The sequence below is a fragment of the Clarias gariepinus genome, chromosome 6 (assembly GCF_024256425.1).
Source record: "Clarias gariepinus isolate MV-2021 ecotype Netherlands chromosome 6, CGAR_prim_01v2, whole genome shotgun sequence".
Taxonomy (NCBI): domain Eukaryota; kingdom Metazoa; phylum Chordata; class Actinopteri; order Siluriformes; family Clariidae; genus Clarias; species Clarias gariepinus.
In genome coordinates this window covers 30,563,305-30,583,326 of record NC_071105.1, presented here as the reverse complement: position 1 = coordinate 30,583,326, position 20,022 = coordinate 30,563,305, and the positions used below count along the sequence as shown (strand labels likewise).

Sequence of the window (20,022 nt, the reverse complement as noted above, 5' to 3'; positions counted from 1 at the left end):
GATGACCAAGCTATCGTATTATCTATTATCATATCATTTTCTACATTCCACAACAATACTATTGTATTGTATAAAACAACACGTGTGGAATTACACAAGTTAGTTATTTTAAGACACAGAGATCAGCTGTTCTGGAATAGTTCTTGCAAGAACAGTATTGTCAAATGCATTTGTAAAACCTATCAAGCACCGTGATGAAACTGGCTCTCATGAAGACCTACCTCTGCTGCAGAGAAGAAGTTTATTTAGAGTCACCAGCCTTAAAAATCACCAAGTAACAAACTGCACCTCGGATTAGAGCCGTTATAAAGGCTTTACAGATCATGAGTAGCAGATACATTTTAACATTAACTGTTTAGAGGAGATTATGCATATTTTGGTCGCCAATGTAGAAAAAAAAAATAAAAATCAGGAATGACCACGGGGTTAGAAAATGATCCCAAACTTCTGAGAGGTAGTGTATGTTAACTCCGCTGAGAGTACCTCATAATAAAATGCCATAATTTACAATGATATAATGTGCACCAGTACAACACTACATCATTTCTCATGAGTTGTGTTAGAATAGTAGCATACGATGCTATGGCTTGTACAGTTTGTACAAAAGCAGGTGTGACATTACATTTATTCTTTATTATACCCACAGTGGTTCATAATTAGCTCATTAAGGGAACAGGGTTAAACCCGCCATGGGAAAATATAGTCTTGGACATAAGACATTATACCACTTACATTTATGTATTGAAAATAAATAAATAACTAAATTGCGTTAGAAGAGCACACACACAGGGATCATGCTGCGCCGGCTTGTTTCAGATGCTGAACGGGGAGCCCATGCTCGACGCGTGGCTTCACTCGCGTCGATGATGAAAGTTCCCCGATGCTAATGGGGATGCAATTACCGACCACAAGCTGTTGGCCCGCCGCTCCTGAAGGGCTCTCCTGTGGCTTGTTAAGCCGTGTTGAGAGCACTTGGCTTTGAATTGCCCTTTTGTAGGCCTCCGCTAAGGGACAGAGACACTCAGCTCTTGTCGTCGACTCGCCCCACACATACACACATATGCACGCACACAACGCTCGATGATTGGCACATGGCCAAAGTGCGGCAGCTGTGGGTGGTCTGTTCATACATTCGCTCCCCCTCCCAAAAAAAAAAAAAAAAAAAAATGCCTGTTATTTTTTTAGGCTGCAAAACCCTGCATGTTATAAGCTCTGGAGTGACATGTGTTTCTGTGTCATATCAAGGCCAAGTGCGCTGGGAAAATGATATGCAGCTGAGAGTGTGTAACAATTAAACCGAGAAGGACACTTGTGGGATTTAAGGATTTAAGGATTAGCCTGCCTCTTTTATCTCAAGTGTCTGAATAACTGAATCTGATGAAACGATCATGTGAACAAGTCACAATGCCTGTAAGACAGATGTGATTAAATCCCACACTCTCTTGAGATGCATATATTACGTTCCATAATATGACTGTATAAATACTTGTGTAAAAAAACACACACACACACACACACACACACACACACCATGGGTTTAATGTTAATTGGTCTGAATGAACAAATGGCTGTTAGGTGTTTAGACCTCAAGTTTTCTTCTACATGTTTTGCTGCTGATTATATTCCATTTATTATGATCTACATAATTAGCTGCATTAATGCGATTTTTTTTCCAGTGTAGTTAAGCAATTAGGACAATTGAGTTTCATTCTATTAGCCTCTACAAACACTATAATTGAAGCCTCTGCAGCAGTGCTTGGTGGTAAGCGCGACTTGTTTACAGACAACAGGAGGGAACAGGCTGTGTCTGAGATACTGCTTACTAACAGGACAATTAAATATACTGTGGGGTAAAACTATATAATTTTTTTAAAAACCAGGCAAATTTTTTTTATTTTGCATTACAATCAATATGTATAATAATGTTTCTGCTTCTGAAATATCTTTAATGCAAACAAAGGACACTTTGACACCTAATACAGTTGTCCTTAAAACATCTACTACCAGACATTGTTATTTTTGTTCATATTCAGTTTATATCGGTTTTATAATTCACATTGGACAGTCAAATCTAGTCCAAAAAAAAACACAAAAAAAAACCTCGGTACTTGCCTTTTTTTTTTTTTTAATCGCTCAGAAATCTAGCAATAAATAAAGGTAAAGAAATGCCAAGGAAGTATGGGTGCAAAACTCACTGATGACGGAACTCATGATTCTGACTGTAACGTTTTTTTAAATCACTTAACATATCTTTTTTTTTTTTAAGTGAGAAATACAATTACTGTATACAGATCAGTCATAAGACTGAGCAGCTAAATACGCAATAAACTTGTGATGTACTGTGTGTTCTAGCACCTTTCTATCCACAGTAGCTCTTCTGTTGGATCAGACTACACAGACGGGCCTTTATTCCCCAAGTGCATCAATCAATAAGCCCCGGCTGCCCGTGACTCGTTACCGGTTCACTGGTTTTACTTCTTTGGACCACTTTTGATAGGTCCTGACCACTGCAGACTGCGAGTAGCTCACAACAGCTGTAGTTTTGGAGTTGGTCTGACCTGGTCATCTAGATGTCACAATTTTAAATAAGGCGCGTAAATCCTTTACACTTGCCCATCGTGTCTGCTTCCAACACAACAACTTCAGAAGAATGTTCTCTTGCTGCCTAATAAATCCCACCCACTTCCAGGTGGGTTATCGCATTGTCAGAAGTATTAAATTAAATTATAGAAGTATTAAATTTAATTATAGAAGTATTAAATTGACTCAATTTTGTTTTTAATAACGAATATTTGCTGATCAGCCATCGCAATATGACCACTGAGAGATCATATTCCAATGACTGAACAGCACAATTTAATACTTCTACTGTATATAACTAGATCATATAAAGCAAGGATTTTTTTGCTAGTGGTCTTAAATAAACAAAACATTCAAATTGTCTAATTGTTTAAAAAAAACATTTTAAATAATTTTATATTATCATATTAAACCAATTAATAATTAATAATACTCTGTCCTTGAATTAAAGGGCAATACAAGGCATGGTGACACAAAGCTTAAGGATTCTTTAATTTTGTTTTCATGTGAAAAAATGACGTGTTATTATTTGGGCTTTTTTTTTCCTTCTTCTTTTTTTTTAATTAGAGTAGGTGGAGATTAAGCCCTGTCTAGGGAGATTTTTGTCAGCATGATCTGGCAACCAAAATCATCTGGCAACAGAAACTGAGACTGAACAGACAAATATACAGTTAATGAGTGACACACACATACGCACACAGGCACACAGTCAAATGTTCGGACACACCTTCTATTTCCATGGACCTTTTAGACTTTTATTTTATACTGAAGGCATCCAAAACAGGCAATAATCTTCTTTGAACAGGTTCTGCCACTTACTGCTCTGTAGTGCAAGTACTCAGGGACTTTTTCCTTGTCACCCTCATCAGGGACAATCTGATCATTCTGTTTTATATACATTTCCTGCACATTTCCATAATTTTCCTTTGATTCTGTAGAGCTGCTTGGTGACACTTATCATTGTTAAGAGTGCTATATCATAAAATTTTATTTAAATGTAAAGTCTTTAATAACAGCATCAATCTAAGGTAGTTTAATTGTAAATTGGTGATTTTTGAGACTAAATGAACTTCTGTGAATTGATAGATAATAATCAGTAGGTGTCGTAAGTAAACCTGATTGTAATTCTGACCACAAGGATGAAGCTCAAAACAAGCAGAACGCTCAAATATCTACAAATGTTGGCCGCTAATGTTAGAATGTCAAGTGTCATCCTGGACCTTATTTATCCATGCTCTCTGTCATCCCTTCCTCCTTCCCCACATCATTCTCTCTCATTTTGCCGATAGGCAGAGAATAACTTGAGGCTTTGATTGGTCTGAACAAGTTCCAGGGTAGACAGAGAGTTAGGAAACAAGTGATGAAGTGGCGCAGGATATCCAATCAGGCCTGCATGTCTGTTGCACCATCCGAGCTGGCGATTAAGACTAGCTGTTATGGCTTAATACTGCACATCATGAGTGTCAGCTGCATAGAAACAGGCGACGAGAGGGCTGGTAATTAACAGCATGGAGCCAGTGCCAGTGCTGAGGCGGTGAAGAAGGATAAGTGTGTGTGTGAGTGTGTGTAAGACATGACATAGAGGTGCTTACATGCAGGCTGGGGTGGTAGGTCAGAACACCATTGTCACAGAGGGTGACATATTTCTTCTTCCACTCTTTGTTTAGTGACTTCCCACTCCTCTTCATGAGCATTCCCTGGAACACAAGGAACAGACATCAGACTTATACGTACCAAAAAACACTCAAACACTTTTAAATATTACACCCAGCACTGTAATTTCTTTCTGCATTTTTTATTAAAATCAAAATGGCCTTGTCTCTCTATCTATGCATTTATTTATTTATTTATTTTATTTTTCTTTCTCATGTTCATGTACGTGCTAAGCTATTGTTCTGTTTTTTCTTCCTCTTTTTGTGTTAAAGAAAAATTCAATAAATATGTTTTTTAAAATAAAGGCCTCGTCTCAGACTGAGCAAATATAACAGACCATCATCGTACTATGCTATAATCTCTTTATTTAGTCAAAAACAGGATTTTAGCCGTTGGTGAGAATGGTGCTGACGTACTAAACACGCCATCTGAAACCACGTGGACGTGTTGGCAGCGGCGTGAGCCCCTGTCTCCTGCTCGCGTCAGCAACCGGCCGTTTAAGGCTCAGCCACCCGAACCTCGTTTCAGCTAAATTCATTAGGGGAGACGCGGGATAAAACCCGAGCACTGATTAGCAATTAAGCGTCGACCGTGTCACTTTGCTAGGCTTGTTAAACACTAACACGCAGACAGAATGGATATTAATAAAGTCTGTGACCCAGCTGCCCAGGTGCAGGACCGCACACACCAAGGATCTGGCTTTCCTCTTTTCTTTCCGCCACTCAACCGGCATAAAAAAATTCTCTGAGTGCCGTTACGTCGTAATTGGTGTCTAAACAAAGGTTAAAAATAGAAGTGCAAGAAACGAAGCACTGGACTGCCTGGCGGAGCGAGAACAGCAAGTTTAATGTTGCCTCAGACACTTTATCTATGATGGAGAGAGGCCATCCTGTAATCAGTCTACTGTGCATGCTGCAATGTGCCTCACTTAAAGCTTTTACTTTTTTGGCACCGGTCAGTTTATTATGGCATTAGGTGGCTTTGTCACTAAAAGCACCCGCAGTGCAGCGCGTTACAGGATCAGAGCTTTACTGTGAGACTGTAGTTCTTCAACAACAGGGACGGGTGAGGGCTGATACATGCTTGTTCAGTGCAGACACGTTACTGGTACCACGACACTAACAGGATTCAGACTACAGCGTGTGATAATTGTGTTCTGTACATACATGTGTGTGTGTGTGTGTGTGTGTGTCTGTGTGTGTGTGTCTGTGTGTGTGTCTGTGTGTGTGTCTGTGTGTGTGTCTGTGTGTGTGTCTGTGTGTGTGTCTGTGTGTGTGTCTGTGTGTGTGTCTGTGTGTGTGTCTGTGTGTGTGTCTGTGTGTGTGTCTGTGTGTGTGTCTGTGTGTGTGTCTGTGTGTGTGTCTGTGTGTGTGTCTGTGTGTGTTTGTGTGTGTCTGTGTAGCCTCATGTGTGTCCGGAGGCTCCTGATATTATACAGGGAATGTAAGGCCTCACACTGAGCATCAGCAGCAAAAGAAGGATTTCTGCAGTGCGCTTAACACGTCCTGGCAGAAATTTAATTTTTATTCTCACTTCTCACTCTCAAAGGAACCAAGTAACAGATAGAGAGTGTGAAGAGTGAAGGCACTACCTTTCTGGGTAAAGGGGCAGAGGTTTATTCCATGTGTGTGAGAGAGAGGTGTGTCAGGCTTTCAAACCAGAGGTTGAACAGATAACTAATACAGTAGAACGTTGCATTACGAGCATAATTCGTAAACCAAATAAGAATATAATTTCCCATAAGAAATAATGGAAACTCAAATTATTCGTTCCAGAGCCGCAAAAAAATAAATACATACAAATAATTAAGACAAAATATAAAGTAAAAATAAAACAAATTAACCTGCACTTTAACAAAAAAAAGTAAAAAAAAAAAAAAAAAATCCAGACACAAGTGTTTTCATTTGTGCGCCAGGCGCTGTGTGTGTGTGTGTGTGTGTTTGTGTGTATCTAAAGTAAGCTTCTCTCACCCTCTTCTCGTCTTACACAGTTACCCTACCTCCACTCTTTTTATACACACACACATGCGCACACAACAGAAACACTGTTTTATCGGAAACACTAACGGAATCACTGCTGTAAAGTAAAAATAAAACAAATTAACCTGCACTTTACCTTTACTCTCTCTGTGTAGAGCAGAGAGAAAGAGCTTGTGTGTGTCTGTGAAGGCGAAAGTAGGAGGGGTCTGTGTGTGTGTGTGTGTGTGTATGGGGACACAAAGAGCAGGCCGAGCCTTAAGCAGAGAAAGTAAATGGATCCTTAACCTCTCTAATGAGACTTGCTTTTGCTTTAAATGCGCGCTGTACACACGCATACAAACACATATTTTTTATTATTTTGTTTATATGTTTAGTACTGTTATAATATATTAATAGACAGTAGAAAAATATATAAAGAAAGAAAGAAAATCAAAATGTAATGATTCATAGCTAGCCTGAGAGAGACACTTAAATAGAGAGAAAAAAAAAGACAGAGAGAAAGAGAGAGAATGCAAAAAAGAAGAAAGAACAATTCAAAGCTACACTGATTTGGAGAGACAGATAGAGAGATTGTGACTGAAACGAGAGAATCAAAATGGCAACAGCAAGTAAGATACAGATAAAAGGGAAAAGGAGGAATACATATAACAGATTGAGAGATGTAAATACAAAGAGAGAGAGAGAGAGAGAGATGGAAGGCAAGAACGTGAAAGCAAAAAAAACTGAAGCAGACTGAGGAGGAAAAGTAAAGCGGAGCCTCACGACACAGGCATGGGTTCACAGGTGAGAGAAAAAAACCCCAGTAAGGACTCGTGGGGACCTGGGAAAGTGTGTGACAGAATGACGGTGTACACGTGTGACAGAGACAGGAAAGAGTGAGTGTGTGAGAGTGAGCTCTTTGCAGGCTTGGCGTGTTGCTCTGCGTGGCCGTTTCGTCCTCCCGCGCTGGTTGTGCACATTCATTAGGAAAATGACAGGCGATCATTTTGCACCAGAGGCTAATTGAACGTCACGTCGGGCTCGCTGATGGGAGTCGCCGCTCGTTATTTAAAGCGGCGGCCGCTGACACCCCGCCTGCCCCTATTTTACCTGCCACAGTGTGACAGTCTGCAAGGTCTTCCCGTCCCACAGAAATAGAAGAGATAAATAAAGCGGCTCCCTGCACTTCCTCACCAGGTTTCAAGCGCACTGCTGTCAGTGACGTTAGCACTGCACCCTTTACTACTACGTCAATATCGACAGGAACTAAATTAGCCGATAGGTGCGACTCGATGAGGATTAATAATAATAATTAAGTGACTGTGAGATCAACAGATCAGGTTAGAGAGAAAAACACAGCTGAGGTTTTTTTTCCAAGACCTAACAAAAGCTTCTAATCTCCTCTGTGAAAGCAGGACGAACAGAGCTCATATTGGCCCCGGGTTAATTTCCACTATCTCCTCTGCCTCGAACAAAAGCTGGAGGCCACTTTAAGATAACTGTCCGAAACGGACAACAATGAGGCAGACGTGCATCCAGGGCCGGCTCATTGTTCTGAGAAGAGAGGGCTAAATTGAACATGTCATCCACACACACTCGGCTGCCTCCAGACCTGTCAGAGTCCCTATGTGTGGTGTGAGGGAACCAGTTACAGGGGAGATATCTGTCCTATACTAGAGGTGCTCTATCACTCTCAGGATCTGATCTGGCTGGTGCAGACATCAAGTGGCGAAGATTACGAAGAGGACATTTATCATTAACAGCTAGTTAAAGTGCCGCGTCCTGAGAAATTCCTGACAGCCGGACGCCCAACTGACCGATATCCAGAGCAAACACAAAGGAATCCATGACAAGGAAACAGGACTCGTCTTCCAAACAGGCACTACAGAAACAGGGACAGGCAGCCCATAAAATGGCAGACAATTTTCTGTGCTGTAACTTAAATTCAAAAAAGAAATGAACATTACACGTCCTGGAGTGACAGCCACACTGAGCTGTGTGTATCGGTGAGACACAATATCACATCAAGGTCAGAATTAAACCCAGAAGAAATGACTACCAGAGCGATTTCCAAATCAAAACCCTCAACCATCATTGACTAGATCTAAATTATTCTCAACTAATAAAAAAAAAAAAATGTAGATGCAGAAATAAGGAAAAAATCTAATTTGCTGGAAGTTAGCTTGCATGACAAAATTGCCATCTTGGCCAAAATGGCTCGGAGCGGTGACAACCTTTCGTCGGGGAAATGATATTTTTTCAATCCCACGGAAGGCGGATCGTGTCGCAATCGTTAAAGGCTTGATAGCGGGTCTTTAATATTCACCGTCTTAATTAGGGCCGCAGTTAATTTCATTAAATTCTTTCGCTGCTAAATGAAGCAGATTATGAGACATCTTTTATTGCGAAGCGTGAAATTACAGCCTGCCCGCTGCCAATGGCAGGGCCAAATTAATGAATTACAGGGTAAATAACACCCGAATTAACCATCCAATTTAACTCCTGTACAAAGCACCCTGCTCAGAGGGGGTGAAACTTTGTCAAATTCACACAGCTCAGCACCCATCCATGCACCACAACACACAATTACAACCACCGCACTATTCTCCCTTTATGATGAAAAGACGTTGTCTGATCCTTTTTTTTTTAATATATTTCAAGAACGAGCGAGGTAACACGCAGTTAAACGCAGCTTCAGAATTTCATTTTAAACAGTGACGATACTGAACGCACTTTAAAACCATGCAATTGGGACATTAAAGGTTAAAAAGGGTAACGCATTGCTTTGAGGGAATGATATTTGCTCCTGTAATTAAATACGTCCATGCAGATAAGCTAAGGAAAGATTTCTACACTTTTCTAGGGCCATGCTCGTCTCTGCCTAAGCTTGCCTTTCCATTATTTTGTTCTCGCTCTCAATCCATCCTTCAATTAGTGCCACTTGCTGAAATTAATTTGTTGAAATGCTCTCACAAAAAAAAGAGCCTCTGTCAGGTGCCTGACAAAGCTTGCACAGACCTCTCTGCTGTAATTATCAGCTAATTAAGAACGTGGAACAGATGTCGGCCCACTCGGAGTCATGCAGGGTTCGTAAACAAAGCTGGCGACCATCACAACAGTAGTTAGCTGTTTCGCAAAACACTCGACAACTCAATAAAGTCGTTTTCCATACAAACGCGTCTTGAGTACACTGGGGAGAAGAGTGTATTCGTCCAGCTGGGACTAGACAAAATAATTCAGCAGGCTAATGTTCAGGACTGAATAATTACACGGAACGAGCAGTTAGCGTTTTAAGGCTTGTAATCGCTTGGCCGTCAACACGACAGAGATTGCTGTCGTGACCGGACACACGTTTATAGTCAATAAGAACAAAGTGTCGGGTCAAAGTTGCGGCGGTAATTGGAAGAGCTCGGAGTGGTCGCGGTGAGGCCAGGTGCCAGTGCTGACCTTGGCACACCCCCTTGGTGGGGCGACCACAGGCGCAGCGCTCCTCTTCAGCTTAATTGGTGCAGAGTGGAAGCCCGGCCCAGCCTCGTTACCGCCGGGCCCCGCTTGCACCATTTTAATGAGGAGCAGGTTCTAACGAAGCCGTTCCTACAAAGATCTTATCTCAGCTCAGACAACCTTCAGCGCAGGAGGAAACAATAACTGCTAATAAGATTCTGAGTAGCAACAAATAAACTACAGCAAAGTGTTTTGCGAAAAACCCACAAGAGCTTTCAAAAAAATGAATAATAAATCAGTGCACAATTCATTAGTGTGTCATCTATTTCTACATAAATATAATAACAAGCAGTGTTTCCCCGATAAACTTTTGAAGCTTCAGTAATAAAGTCGCAACACTATGATATTGTGTATCGCTTAACAACACCTACTTACAACATTTAAGACGCAAAGTTAAGTTTTAAGTGTTAAGTTTGGGGGAAATAAGATACTAACAATTCCACGCAAGGGAGAAGAAAAGTGAACTGGTTGATTTAGATTTAGCAGGTCGGTTTTAACAAAATAAGTCTGGGGCTGTCCTGATGTCATGGTAGGAAGGAAAATCAAGAGCGACTTAAGCATGTTCACAAGAGAAAACACTGATTAAATCAGTAATTAGTGTCCTCGTCCCAAATAAAATGCTGGTCTGTGTCTTATAAAGCGCTCTGCTAAAGTTGTGTGAGAGCAACAGGTCACAATGACCTCACAATCTTCATCTGTACAGTTTAAGTGAGCCTGTTACCAGTGTATCATTAGATTCTTTAGGAAAAGGTCACAAGGAGGTTAATTGTTTTAATGATAGCTGTGGAGTTATCATTAGGAAAAATATGCTTAAGAATCCATCACTTGCACATAAATCAGGACAAAAAAATTGCATTAAAATGTGATGTTTGAAGCACTTGATTCTAACATTTGAATAACTAAGTTCATTTATCGCTGTTTATATTATAAATTAGTGTCCGAGCTAATATCACTATTTTTATGTTTGGGGCAGTAATGGCTCAGGTGACTGATCGCGGGTTGGGGGTTCGAGCACGGTTGGCGCCTTGGACAAGACCCAAAAAAAGACCCTCTACCCCATACATCCCAGCCACTGTATGCAGTGCCCAGTCAAAAAACAGGAGGGTATATACAGTACCAATCAAAAGTTTGGACACACCACCTCTTTCCTGATTTTTATATTTCTTTCTTTATTGTAAAACAATGCTGAAAGCATCCAAAATATGAAGTGATCTCTAATCAGTTGATATTTAAACGCGGGCTCATGCTCTGTAGAGCCTACCATAACGGTTCCTGTCTGGTTCTTCTCAAAGTTTCTTCCTATTGCCATCTCAGGGAGGTTTTCCTTGCCACCATCACCCACGGCTTGCTCAATCTAATCATTATGATTCATAGACATTCACATTGTGTAATGCTGCTTTGCAACAATGACAATTATTAAAAGCGCTATACAAATACATTTTAATTGAATTAAATAATGGCTCTATAAGCCAAGATGGTGATAATTGGTTATTTCTAAGGCTGGTAACTCTAAATACAGCAGCTGTGACTCCAAATCCTTGGTTTACTGGGAAGGTCTTCATGAGACCCAATTTCATAATGGTGCCTGATGGGTTTTGTAAAAGCACTTGACACTATTGTTCTTGCAAAAACTATTCCAGCAAGGCTGACCATCATGTCTTAAAATAACAACCGACTGTTATTGTTGTTGTAACTTAATTATCTAATGCCATGCTATTTCTTAGTTTTGAAATAATCCAGATTTGTTCTAGAATGTATAAAATAAAAAAAAATAAAAAAAATTGAATTAGAAGATGTGCCCAGACCTTTGACTGGTACTGTATAGTTTTAGTTTTAACCCTACTTAACCGTCTTAATGATAACACTAACATAATTAAAACTATCAAAAAATCAAATAGACAAAATAAAGCAATAAAACACACGTCATCCATGATGATGTTAGTGTGCTGTGTAATGATTTTAAAGCCTGATATCCTACTCGTATTATTTTCACGCTGACTGTTAGATGACATAACGGTGTGGCTGTTTAACACAGTGTTCCTGGAAGCTGTAGAGGAACAGCAGGAGGAGATCACCTCTGTGCACGGCAGAGCAGGGGACATGATGTATGCACTCCATTGATTGATCTCATGAGATGACAAACTTTGGCACTGAACAGGCCCCTCATCTGCCTGTGTGTGTGTGTGTGTGTGTGTGTGTGTGTGTGTGTGTGTGTGTGTGTGTGTGTGTTGGTGCGTGGGGGGCGTGTACAGGGCTCCTTGTGACATGGGCGAAATTTATCTCTCATTTACGTACCTGCAGACTGAAGGACGCTCGAGAAAAAAGGCTCTGTGCCAAGCCCACCCTGACACGCCTACTATTTAACTGGCAAAGGCACTTTTCCGACGTGGACCCAAACACTATTCACATGCAAGTGAACCATTTCAAAGCACATTTTTTTCCTCCTCGTTTCTTTTTTGCACCACATACACATCGTATACAAACGCCTCATGGCTGTGCCAGGAATGTTCTCATTACACCATTCCTGTCAGTCCTGATCGTCTCCCTACCACACTACAGCTGGACGCCACACTGTCCAGCCTCCCCATCTGCCATCCCTGCTCCACTCAGCCTCGTCCATCAACTGGATGCGCACCAGAATGGACAATGAGCTGGTAGCTGAGGATTCACCTCTGTAGGCACGGAGGTGAATCTGTAGAAACCTGATAAGCGGTTTCTACAAAACTAAGCAGACAAACTATAAACCATTAAGGACAAACCAAGGATTCAGACTGGATTTAGAAGTGCATGGAGTCCACTGAGTGTTTTAACAACTCTTAAGATGTCACCAGGGTCTGTGCCAAATCCATCCCGAATTACAAACATGCTTTAATCGCACACTGCCTGCTTAGCATACGAATGTGAATAATCGGTTGAAATACTATCACGAGTTACGATAAGCAGTCTGTCAAAATTCATAATTCCACACACAAGCTTATGTAGTGACGTGCTGAGAAATGAACAGCGGTCCTGATAGAACATGGGCAGAACTGAGGCTCACCAAATGTTCCCACAGCCTCTGTGGCACATGCTAACATTGCTAAAGGGTGTCAGTGGCGCACTAATGAACACAGATCTCATTTAAAGGGAGAGCTAATCAGAGGCACAATTTGTTCATTAGAAAATTACAAACAAGGCCGCCACGCCGACATGAGAGGGCACGATTAGCAGCGCTAATTACCTGATTCTTACACTCCAGTTGAGATGCGTAGCAGAGAATGTCTACCCCTCCCCCCACTTCTTTCGCTCCTCTTGTTTGTGACAAATTAAAGCCAACTCAAACAACCTCTCCCAGAACGCAGCAGGGAAGAGCGGTGGGAGATTTAGGCTACAGCGCCAATGGTCTAATCAAAGTGTTTGCCTCGACAGGAAAGACACCGGGCTTTGAGGGGGGATGGGTCCATATGTTGACCCTCGGACCACACTTCATTAGGATTCTTTTTAGTTCTTTTTCTCTTCCTCTTCTGTTCTCGACAGGAGGAAAAAGATGGTAAGAGAGCGAGAGGTAGAGAGACGGACAGAAATCCCTTCCCACTCTTTATCCTAATGATCTTGTTTCGATAGACAGGAGATCCCTGCTCTAACTGATGTCAAGTGCACACTTTTGCCGCTAATCAAGGAGACGGCTTCAAACGGGCCCACCGCGGGTCTGAGTCCTGATCACAGGCCTCCCTGGCTCACAACGCACCGCCCCTGGACACCAATTATTGCCGTGCAGACGGACGTGCTGGATCCTACCTGCTTAATTGGGATTGCGCGGCCGCTTCCGATACTGTCCGCTCGGCCCTCGAGTCCTTTCTTCTCCTTGTCTGGTTCACTTGCCTTGCGAGACTGCGGAGAGAGAAAAGAACATGTGTTCTGTTTTTTTTTTCCCTTTTTGAGCCAAAACCCTTATGGACTAGAGTTGTTCTTTAGCACGGTTGGATTCTACTTGACCTTACCATGACCTCTGTTTTACACAATGCTTTCAATTTCTCAGGAAAGCACAAAGCATTTAAATAGTTTACGTATATGCATGTGTCATATATACCTATAGTATTTAAGTACGTATGGAATCAGGACTGACCGTGAACAGGTTGGAGCGACGCTTGGACTGCTTACGGACCGGCGTCGGCGTGTTGGCCGTCTGCGGCACGTCGATGCGTAGCTCCTTCTGGCTTGTACTGGGAGTGGAGGGTACAGAGGAGGAGTAATCGCTCAGACTGCCTCCTCCATTACTGGTCTGTCATATTGCACCGAAGAGACCAAGAGAAAACACGAGTCAAACCTTTTATCAAAACCCACCAACCATACAGTGCAAGCTGTGGGGTCTGTTTAGCACAAGGAGCACAAACCGCATGGAACCACCATATTACGCTGCTCAAACGGCTTGAGAGAAATTGGTCATAAAGAGCTCTTGCTCGCGTTTTCATTGTTTGTTTGTATTGTTATTCATGTTTATTCATATACTGTCTGGAACGTTTAGAGCCTGGATCTCTGGGACTTTTAGTCCCGAACCCATTGCCAATGCAGCAAGCAAAATTATACTCCAAATGTTATGAATTATAGGGGAAAGTTCACAGAAGCAGCACATGAAATATTTTGGCAGCAGAATATCATAAATCGACAGTGTGAGCCGAGTGTGGCTTTACTATTTTTGTGCATCTGTTTCTCTATGAAGTGATTAAAGCGTGGTGTATATACATACCTGTGTTATGTGCACTGCTGTGACGGGGGCCGCACACACTGAGGAGTGACTGGGGGAATTGGGGAGGGACTTGCAAGGCCCGATGGATAGCTGCTGCTTCTTCCGGTTTGCAACAATTTTCTGAGCCACTGCACATAAAACACACACACAGAGCACGTGTCAGAGACGTACAAGAGGGAAATCGGAATAAGATCAAGACGCACAGCCTGAGACACAGAGACAGCCGGTGATTTAAACCACTAAAAATGATTTTCACATTGACATTTTCGTCTTCCCCTGCTCGCACTAGTCCACTACATTACCTCTCATAAGGGGCTGTCGAGCAGTGCTGACCCGCGGCTCTAATTCGACCATCACTCACCCGCCGAACCCCCAGCACGGCCATTATTTAACTATTATAACACCACTTTCATTACTCAAAGATTCCCGGGGAACGCTATCGGCGCGGGCAATATGGCCGTGTCGATCAATCGCTCTGCACAAGCCCTTATCGATCACTGGGCAATCGGCCACGGCCGTGACACGCCGATGTTCAGGCACTCCGTCATCTTCTCGCTAGCAGCTACATCGATCCCAGGCTTCACCTCAAATATTCCTCTGCAGCCACAGAAGAAGCGGACAAACCTGAACGTCTTTACACAGTAACTAACGCAAAATTTGTTGATATTAAGTATACTTTGTGAGAAGATTCTTATTTCCAGCTTTTCCAGGGGAAAACTTTTTTTTCCCCCACAGCAGATGTCCTGAGAAGAGGAGTGATCCTGAGTTAAGCACTCTTGGGCAAGGTGAGGGTTAAAAGCTCGTCTAATCGCCAGAGCTCAATTACTGTCCTCCCAATAAACATGGCCGAGTCTCATTCCCCTCGAAATGAAGTCATTGTTTTAATTGGATCTATTAAAGGCTGAGCTTTAACGATGAGTCAGCCATAAACATTTACCTTCAGGTGAGAGAGACTTCTGTCCAAGGGCAGTCACGGCACAAGTCTGACACACACTCTCTCTATCTCTCTCTGCCTATAGGCTACATCACAACAGCATTCTTACAGAGCAGAACATTATTTAATGACGCACACCTTTGACCATTTCAATCCACAGCTTCAGAAACGTATCTATGGAAATGGTTACAAAAAAAAAAACCACACATTATAACCACGCACGCCACCTTAACACAACCATAACACAACCATAACACAACCATAACACAACCATAACCCAACCGCTCCTTACATCCACGCACCATGAAACCCTGAAGGCCGGGAGATCCGCTTGCAACTCCACAGCTATATTTTACTTTAATCGTTAAGAACACTTATGATAAGCCTGGGTTAAATATTTAAACTACGCAAGTAATGCAATTTAACTTTACCCATCAATCTCGGCTCTCCTGTAAGCGGCAGCCATTTATCCTGCTGGGAAAGGACGAGCGTTTGATCAGATTTATGGCAGGTTGGCGCGCGCCCGGAGCTGACACTGAAACCCGAGGCAGGCTTCTCGCTGTTTGCTGCTTGTGTTGCACTGATTAAGTGCTGGAAACTAACAACATCGTGTACACAAGATTCTGAATCTATTTATACAGATGTACACTCCAGGCACATCTTTTCCAGTTTTATTAACGTGTTATAGGATCAAATTACAGCGGACAAAGTGTTTTAGCCTTATACATCAAGGGAGAAGAGGAAGGGAAAAGTGTGCTGTGGAGGAACAGAAAAAAAAGCTGAAAGAAAGAGAGAAGCAAAGGAGTGAGGGAGAGGGGGGGGAGAGGAGAGGAAGAGGAGAGGGAGCGCCCTGCTGAGTTTATTAGGCTGCTGTCAGGCTGCTTAACAGCAGAGTGCTATAAATATTAACTAATGAGTTGGAGGGAGCGGGAGTCTGGCAGATGATCCAACACAAAGGTCAGAGAGCCATCTCACTTACCACTCAATAATTACACCACACACACACTATACACACACAAATATGTACACAGCATGTAACAGATATTCCCCCACACGTGTTTTTGTCTCATCCTGAAAACTGCTACTTATTTAACATGCGAGATACTCAATAAAAATAAACATACAGGTTTTCCGAAAGAAAAAAAAAAACAGATTGAGACTGATCTAATAGATGAAACAGGTTCTTGTAAACACACCTGACGGTGGCTTACTGACTGCAGTTAAATCATTTGTCAAAGCCTGTACAAGAACATTGACTTGTAAAAACCTGCAAGTTAAACAGTAAGCATTTTATTAAAAACCTTGTTGTTTTTATCTTTATTCACAAATACAGTGTTGCTTTTAATAGCACTCAAAAGTTTGGACATAATTTCGGATTTATTTTCTACATTCTATAATAATAAAGACCATCCCAGGAAAGCAAGACCAAAACTTACCTTAATGAGAAATTCATTTAGAGTTACCAGCCTCATAAGAGATAACTGCATATTTTGGACGCCTTCAGCATTTTTTTTTACAATGTAGATAAAAACAGGAAAGACCATGGAATTATAAAGTGTGTCCAAACTTGTGATGGGTAGTGTACGAGTCTCAACATTGAGCTTGTGAGAATATACAAATGCTGCATATGTTCCTTTATAAATAACTTAATTAAAATCATATAAATTATTATTATAATTATTATTTTTTTCAGAAACACGTTTACACTTTAGGACATACGTTAACTAACAACTTAACTGCTTAAACAGCAATATAGAATAGTAAAGTGGAACCTTTTATTATGAGCATAATTTGTTCCGGAAGCGGGCTCGTATTTTAAAACACTCAGAAACCAAATCGAATTTTTCCATAAGAAATAATGGAAACTCAAATTATTCATTCCACAGCCCCAGAAAAATAAATACATAAAAAAAATAATACAAAATAGAAAGTAAAAATAAAAAATTAACCCACACTTTACCTTTTTAAAAAAAAAGTAGAAATAAATCCCCCCAGATAAGTGTTTCCGTTTACGCGCACAGGCGCTGTGTGTGTGTGTGTGTGTGTGAAGCTAAAGTAAGGAGCCCCTCCCCCTTTTCGTCTTACACCGTTACCCTTCCTTGACACTTTTTTTTTTTGTTTTATCGGAAAAATAAACAAGAAATCACTCTAATGACACTCGATTGAACGACACACTAACTGAGACACTGCTGTAAAGTAAAAATAAAACAAATTAACCTGCACTTTACTTTTGAAAAGAGTCGCGACAGAACAGTGTTTCTGTGCAGAGCAGAGAGAAAGCGTGTGTGTGTGTCTGTGAAGGGGAAAGTAGGAGGGGTCAAAGAGCAGGCTAAGCCTTGAGCAGAGAGAGAAAATGGATCGTTAACCTCTCTAATGAAACTTGCTTTTGCTCTATACACGCGCTGTACACACACACATACAGACACAAAATAAAACAGGTTTTACGCGCACACACGTGGTCACTTGATGTTGATTATACCAGTAAGAGATGCGCCAGGGAGACGATCTTTGCTCGTCTTGCGGAACACTCGCAAACCGTGTTACTCGCAATCTAAGGTTTCATTGACAAATTAAAAACAACCACACAGCAGTAAAAATGTTCTCTCGATTTAAAGAGGTTCTCCCGCACATCCTTCCAATGTAGACTCTGTGCTCAATCAAACCAAAAAGTTAGAAAAATATTCTAATAGTCTGTTTCTATAAAAGGTTCGAAAACTATCATGACGTAGAAAAAATTATTCATGTCCAACTTCCATCATGGATTTAAGGAACTGGCCTTCAATATAAAAACAAAAATAGTGATTCTAAAGCATTATTATTATTATTATTAAACTCAGCATCTATCTAAGATCACAATTACCTAGACTTGCTTATAAGGCTTTTCTATGTTTTTAAAGAAGTACCATCTCAGAGTGAGTAAACAAGGCAATGCTGAGAGGCCGGGGTGAGCGTTAAACAACAGCGACAACAACTGAACTAATTACAGCAATAAAAGTATATGACAGTGACAATGGCGCATAATCAGAGGACATTAAAGGCCAAAGCGGAGAGGGAGAAGGTATCGGGGGGAGGAAAAGGAGGTGAGGGACACACTGCACAGCGACGCTCGTTAGTAGTTAGCGTGCACTAACGAAGCTCTCCGTCCCCGGCACTGACAACGCCGCCGAATTGCTAGCACGGGGGAGGGGAGGGGGGGTAATTAGGATAATTAAATTAGTGCGCTGATGGACGCAGTTTGGGGAGATGTCAAGATGCCTCACCTTTAGCCAAAGACCAAAGACCCACACTTTTCAAATCTCTCTCACACACACACCGTTCATATTATATCAAAAACACGGGACAGACCCGCACAGGCATCCACATGTAATTACACACAGACATACAACAGACTAAAACCCCTGGCTGACCCCAAGTAAATAAATTGGCTCTTCATCTGTCCACTGGCGTCCCGTAAACGCTGTGTTATATAAATGTAATACAGATAACTACTACGCCAATTATTTTTAATGGTTAATGCGCTTGTTATTCACGCAATGGCATTCCGTGATCGCTGCAACTCGCTGGCCTGCAGTATTTGATTTGCAATTCGAAGCCGCTCTATTACTGTGTGCTCAACTAGCGACAATTATCGTTTATAAGAAGCGAAAGGCCAGCCAGGCCGTCCCAGAACACGGCACGACAAGTTTAGACAGACTTCTGTGCCATAAAGGTTTATAATTTTATGATGATGATCGACATAAATGGCAGAGCACAAAACATGCGCCTATTGTTTTTGGCTTTTTTTTTTTTTTTTTTTCATTTAATTTAAACGTTTCTATTCAAGCTAAAATTTCTAAATGTCATTCCACAGTTAACAAAAGACATCACAATTTTGATACAGGTTATATGTCGAGGTGTATATGTGTGAGTAAATGTGTATAGTGCATCTTAAAAACTTTTTACATCATGAAAAAGCTAAAAGCTTTTATATACAAGCTGAAAGCTGCTATTAAAGCAACTGGCCTTCAATAAAATCTCAGCAGTGCCACAAAATGATCGCCTTCGAGCCACGTCGATGCAGTAAATCATACTCAAGGAGCCCCGACCAAGTACTGACTGTATAAATGAACAAAGATTTTAGAATTTCTATAGTGTCTTTTTTTAATTGATCTTAGAAAATATTATAATATCTTGAGATACAGAATTTTTAGATTTTTATGAGTGTACAGTGTAATGATCAAAATTTTAAGGAAGTTAAGACTAGAAATATTTTGCTTTAACTTTACATGCAATTAATCTATGATATACCTGTTCACTTTTTAAATTACAGAAGAAAATAAACTTTCCACATTATCCAAATATTTCATCTTTATACATACATGTGCGTGTGTACATATAAACATATACTGTATATACACACTGCAAACGCTGCATATATACCTTTATAAATAAGTTAAATACTAAATACAATTTAATCCTTCACAGTTGCCTCAAATCATCTTCTACTTAACATGTACATTTTACTTTTTTAATGTTTATTTCATACAGAGATATCATAAAAGACTGGTTTAATTCATCACGATATCACTATACGTTGTCTATTGCTCAGACCTAACCTAAAAGCTTAAGTTTAAATGACAGTTATAATACTGCTCCAATACACACACAATATAACATTTTAAAAGATA

At 41.0% G+C, this 20,022-nt stretch overlaps 1 protein-coding gene across 5 annotated transcripts in view; it reads right to left on the bottom strand.

Moving 5' to 3' along the window:
- The window catches only part of agap1 (ArfGAP with GTPase domain, ankyrin repeat and PH domain 1), a 147,383-nt gene that overhangs the window by 36,679 nt on the left and 90,682 nt on the right, over positions 1-20,022 (bottom strand). For all 5 annotated transcript variants that reach the window (XM_053498464.1, XM_053498465.1, XM_053498466.1 and 2 more), the window contains 4 exons: positions 14,422-14,549; positions 13,801-13,956; positions 13,473-13,565; positions 4,173-4,277 (listed from right to left, as the gene is read on the bottom strand). In XM_053498464.1, the coding sequence (XP_053354439.1) occupies positions 4,173-4,277; positions 13,473-13,565; positions 13,801-13,956; positions 14,422-14,549 (482 nt within the window). The remainder of the gene's footprint in view (positions 1-4,172; positions 4,278-13,472; positions 13,566-13,800; positions 13,957-14,421; positions 14,550-20,022) is intronic.